Source organism: Benincasa hispida, chromosome 7, assembly GCF_027475165.1.
Source record: "Benincasa hispida cultivar pf3 chromosome 7, pf3_genome.v1.1, whole genome shotgun sequence".
NCBI classification, from domain to species: Eukaryota; Viridiplantae; Streptophyta; class Magnoliopsida; order Cucurbitales; family Cucurbitaceae; genus Benincasa; species Benincasa hispida.
The window spans coordinates 50948137-50953074 of record NC_143484.1 but is presented as its reverse complement, the minus strand read 5'-3'; the positions used below and the strand labels follow the sequence as shown (position 1 = coordinate 50953074).

General features: G+C 37.2%; 1 protein-coding gene across 1 annotated transcript; it reads right to left on the bottom strand.

Moving 5' to 3' along the window:
- Positions 1-1792: 1792 nt before the first annotated feature.
- GATL3 (galacturonosyltransferase-like 3) lies at positions 1793-3893 on the bottom strand. Its single transcript, XM_039037473.2, has one exon. It carries the CDS (start codon positions 3139-3141, stop codon positions 2143-2145), a length of 999 nt encoding a protein of 332 aa, XP_038893401.1. The 5' UTR covers positions 3142-3893; the 3' UTR covers positions 1793-2142.
- Between the last annotated feature and the right edge of the window lie 1045 nt (positions 3894-4938).

Below are 4938 nucleotides of genomic sequence, written 5' to 3'. Positions count from 1 at the left end.
AGGGTCGAACACGGGGATTCTAAAATACACTAACGTAGTTTTGATCTTTGGATCTATTTTAGAGGTTTCCTAATTGGTTGATATGAGTTGGTTATGTACACTAAACTACTAGCACGCATGCATGCAAGAGTGAAATAGGAGTTCAGAAAAAGGAAAAAAGGTTCGTGGATGATATGCATTGATTTCCTAGTGGGAACAACAAGCCTATATAAGCACAATGACAATGAAACGAAAATAGTATAGATGTCTACTAAAATCTAAGTGTACGTGTAATGCGTTAGAAGTTTTTTCTTTAATTTATGCTAAATATTTCTCAATGCAGATGCCACACTTATCCTATCTTTAGGTTGCATGCGTTAGTTAAAATGAACAGGTAAATGACATGAATAATTTTCTCTCTAGAATTACTCACACCCTAGCTTGATGCATTCAACAAGTAATTAATTTCTCAAGTAACTAATTGTTTTTTCACTTCAATCAATTGATCATGTGGATTCAAGCAAAAAATTTATGCACTTATCAAGCCAGAAGATTCACATACACAAACAACTTAGAAAAATTAACAGACGAAGATGTGAATAATGGTTGAGATTGAGATTGAATTAAAGAAATAAATTTTGATACATATAATCTTAGTTCAATCAAGTGGGATAGTGAATAAGAATGCAAAGTAAAAGGAAGAAGTCAAGCCACAAGGTTTAATTTCTTGTCCACTTTGACTTGTTTTTATCCTTGTTGTTGCCAACTCGGTGAAAGGGTTGAAGGAGATCTCTCTTTCGAGCTTCTCTCTAGCAGCACCTTATTACCAACAGTGGAGAATGATTATCGTCCCTCTTATTTCTTGCTTACAATTGGCAGAGGTGAAAAACAAAAAATGGCTAACTTCCCACTCTTTGCAAGCAACATCTCTTTATATAGGCAATTTGAATAGTCACTTGGTGATGTGATTGCATTAAATTCCATACCCTGAGACAGTCATATGCCATTCTTCCTTGATCAGACGTTGCCAGTCAGATGCCCATGCTTGTAAGTTATGATTTTGGAGTTATTTATTAACTTGCCAGTCAGATTGCCTTTCTTGACAATTTACAATCTCTGATACCAATTTATAATGTAAAACACATGGAGTTATTTATTAAAAAAAAAAAAAAAAACCATCTCACCTTACAAGTTTCTTCATCATTTTAACATGTAGATTTCAGGATTTTGTCCACATTCAGTCAAGAGAAGATCAAGGATATGAAGCCATGCTATAGTTTGAAGTCCAAAAGCAGTAATTCTATTCACGATCTTGAAGAAGATTACAAAAATAACCAGATGAGTTTTTACTTTTCACACTCTCTGTTTTTATGCTCCTCTCTTTGCTTTTCAATTATGATTTTGGAGAAGATTATAAAAATAATCAGACGAATTTTTATTTTTCACACTCTCTATTGTTATATTTATCTCTCTTGGCTTTTCAATTTTGATTTTACTTGCCCTTTGTAGTTGATAATTTTTTTCAACTATTTACAATAGAATTTATAACTGATTTTTATTTCAAAATAGAGAAGAAATTAAGCTTGTATCTCTTCCTGCACTCTCAAAGAGCCTTGAATTTTTCAATTTTACTTTTACTAGAAGAATCAATTATATCCTGAACTTAATGAGTCTTATCATCAAGTTGCACCAACTTTCATTCTAATTCTTCAATGGTCAAGAAAACAAAATTTCTAACTAATTCATCTAGTAGAGAGGCAAAAAAAAAACAAAAGAAATGAATCAAGTGACACGCAGAATACACATTTCAAAGTAGATAACACACAAATTATCATAGTCTAAAATGTTTGTTGTTCAATACCCACTTTATAATCGTTGCACTAAAAAAAAAACCCTATAATTGCAGTCGATTATACTCGGCTGATTCAATCTAAATTTCATCACAATGAACGTTAACCTAAAAAGTTTAAAAAATTTGTTGCTTGTTGAGGGAAAAAAAAATAAAAGAAAAAACGAATCCATTTTTACATTGTTGAAGGCTGTAGCCCGGCCCAGAATACAACCAACCCAAACAGGCCCACACCCCCTTCGCTTCAACCATGGGCTCAGCTTAAAGCACCGTCACCGGCGGCAGTGATGGCGACCTCTTTCCTTCCGGCGATTTCAATTGTCAGAAAACAGAGAGGAATAACGAGAAAGATCATAAGGAGCCCATAAACTATCTAGTGGACAAGGCTTCTTAGCATCTAATCTCAGCCATGGCTTCCCTTTTCCACTCCAATGGAGTAAACTGGCCGGACCAGGATGAAGATCCCTACAAACCCCTTTCAAATTATCCCCACCCAACCCATGTTGGTTCCATCGATGCTCAACTCCTTCAACATCCCCAGCAAAAACCAGCAAAAATGGAGGCAACGATCCCAGCTCATAAATTCTGTTCCTCTTCTGAATCCTCATCCATTTTTCCAGCCTCTCCGTGTATTTCCCTTCCCTCCATTTTCCCAAATCGATCACCATCACCCCCGTGTTGAAATAACACGGTTTCCGCCCCTCAAACGCCGCCGCATATTCTGAATTCCAGAATTTCGGCGTGAAGTAATTCGTGAAATTCGCATGGCAATACTCCGGCGCTCCCAGCACGTGATTCCCTAAATTGATCTTCCACAGTTTCGCCACGTCGTCCACCACCACCAGATCTGAATCGAAGTAGATGATTCGATTAACGGTGAGTGGTAATAGTTCTGCCAGGTACATTCTCGCGTAATTCAGTGGCTGATCTAGGGCTCGTCGAACCGAGTAGGTGATTTTTCCTCTTACTAGATTTGAATCGAAATGGTAGAGATGGAAGTTCAGGTAGGGGAATGTGGTGGTGATGATGCGCCGGAGCTCTAATCGCCGGTGCGTGACGATGAAGTGGAACACTATGTTTTCCGGGCAGGCTGAATGCTGAAGTACGGAAAATACTCCGGCTATCGATCCTCGGAGATAGGTAGCGTCTAAAGTCATGGCGATGTGGATAACAGAAGGCTTCGTTGTCCGGCGACATTCCCGACCGTTTTGGAATGCCGGCGCTTCTCTGAATACCGGAAACTCGCCGGAGACCACCGTCGACGGAAACCGTGCAGTTACGGCGAGGAAGAAGAGTAAAACCAGGAAGGCCATTAGGGCAATTTTTTGGGGGAGGCGGAGAAGGAAGACGAAGCATTTGAGAAGAAGAGAGGGGTAAAATTGGAAATTAGGGGTAATTTACTTTTTGGTGGGGCCGGAATATTAAACGGACAAATGAAGCCAGGCTGGAAATTGAAATGACTTCATTTCATCGCCGTGACTGTGGTCGGGGTTTTAAATCGTGTGGACGTGCCTAAATACAACTTTCATTAATAGCCGTACGATAGGTGGGATACGAAATGAACGGGTGCGATGAAAAGAAATTTGACCTGCTTTGACTAAACAGTTGACTTATGATAGACCCAAATCATGAGTGTGTTAATCAAACGGCAGTAGATTGAGGCCGTTGGATTGAAGGGCGGTGATGAATTAATTAATTGAGGGGCCCACACAGGATAATATTTAATTAATTGATTCGTGACTACTTGCTTGTAGCAGCACTACCTCCCGTGCTTTAATTGGGGACAATATGTAATTGCTATCGCAATTGGGTGAGGATTTTTCGAATTTAATTTAATATTAACGTCTGTCCTTATTAATGTTTTCTTTCTGGTGTTCTAAATTCATCCAATTATTGAAATGCTTTTCATTACTTTTTTTTTTTTTTCTTTCCCTTTGTCTTTATTGCAATTTTAGAAGTTATTTGGGAAGCTGGTACTAAATCATAATCTTTGTGAATTTGATATCCATAGAGTTTGTTGTCTGGAATAAGGAACCTTGCGAATGTTGAAGACTGTGTTCGACATTGTTTGGGTGCAGATTAGGTCGGTTTTCTTTACCCAAAAAAAATAAAAAAATGGATGAAATTTAATCTCTATTTTTTAATTTGATAATTTATTCTGACTCTTTGTTGAATGGAGACATTATCAACCAATTATTACACCAGAATAACTCTTATTCTTATAATAATTAGTTACTATTTTTTTATCAAGAAGAAATTGTTAAATAAAAATGGTGACTAATTATTATAAGAATAAGACTTCTTCTGGTTGAACATGCTTCGGTGGTTTTTATTTAAAATCATTAAAGCATCGTTGCAAAATTAGTTGTCACATATGGTACATTAAAATTTTGCTAGACTTGATTGGATTTAAAGGGTTATGCATGTCATTAATATAAATAATTTGTATCATCTCAGCAAACTTCATAATGACTAGCGCTACAATCAATCTGCTAAGTGTCGATAAATTAACTAGTGATAACCACACTACATTGAAAAACACGATTAACATTGTACTTATCATTGACAACCTTAGGTTTGTCCAACTTGAGGAGTGTCCTCAAGTTCCCTTTGCTGATGCACCTCAAAATATTCGGGATCCATATGAGAGGTGGATAAAGGCAAACGAGAAGGCAAGAGTGTACATTCTTACGAGCTTGACTAAAGTTTTGGCAAAGAAACATGAATCCATGGTCACTACATGCGAGATTATGGATTCATCACAAGAGATGTTTGGACAACCATCATCATAGATCAAGCATGATGCTTTGAAGTTCATTTTCAACGTCCGTATGAATGAGGGGACCTCAGTGCGAGAACAAGTTCTCAATATGATAGTCCACTTCAACGTGGCTGAAATGAATGGGACCGTCATTGATGAGGTCAATCAAGTTAGCTTTAGTCTGGAATTTTTACTAAAGAGTTTCCTACAATTACTTAGTAATGTTGTTATGAACAAACTAGACTACACACTATTCACTCTCCTTAATGAATTATAGACTTTTGAGTTCCTGATGAAAGTCAAAGGACAAAAAGGAGAGGCAAAGTTCCACAGAGATTCGACCTTTAGA

Excerpts from the sequence above, each read along its gene's own strand:
- GATL3 (XM_039037473.2), bottom strand. The coding sequence starts at position 3,141 with ATGGCCTTCCTGGTTTTACTCTTCTTCCTCGCCGTAACTGCACGGTTT.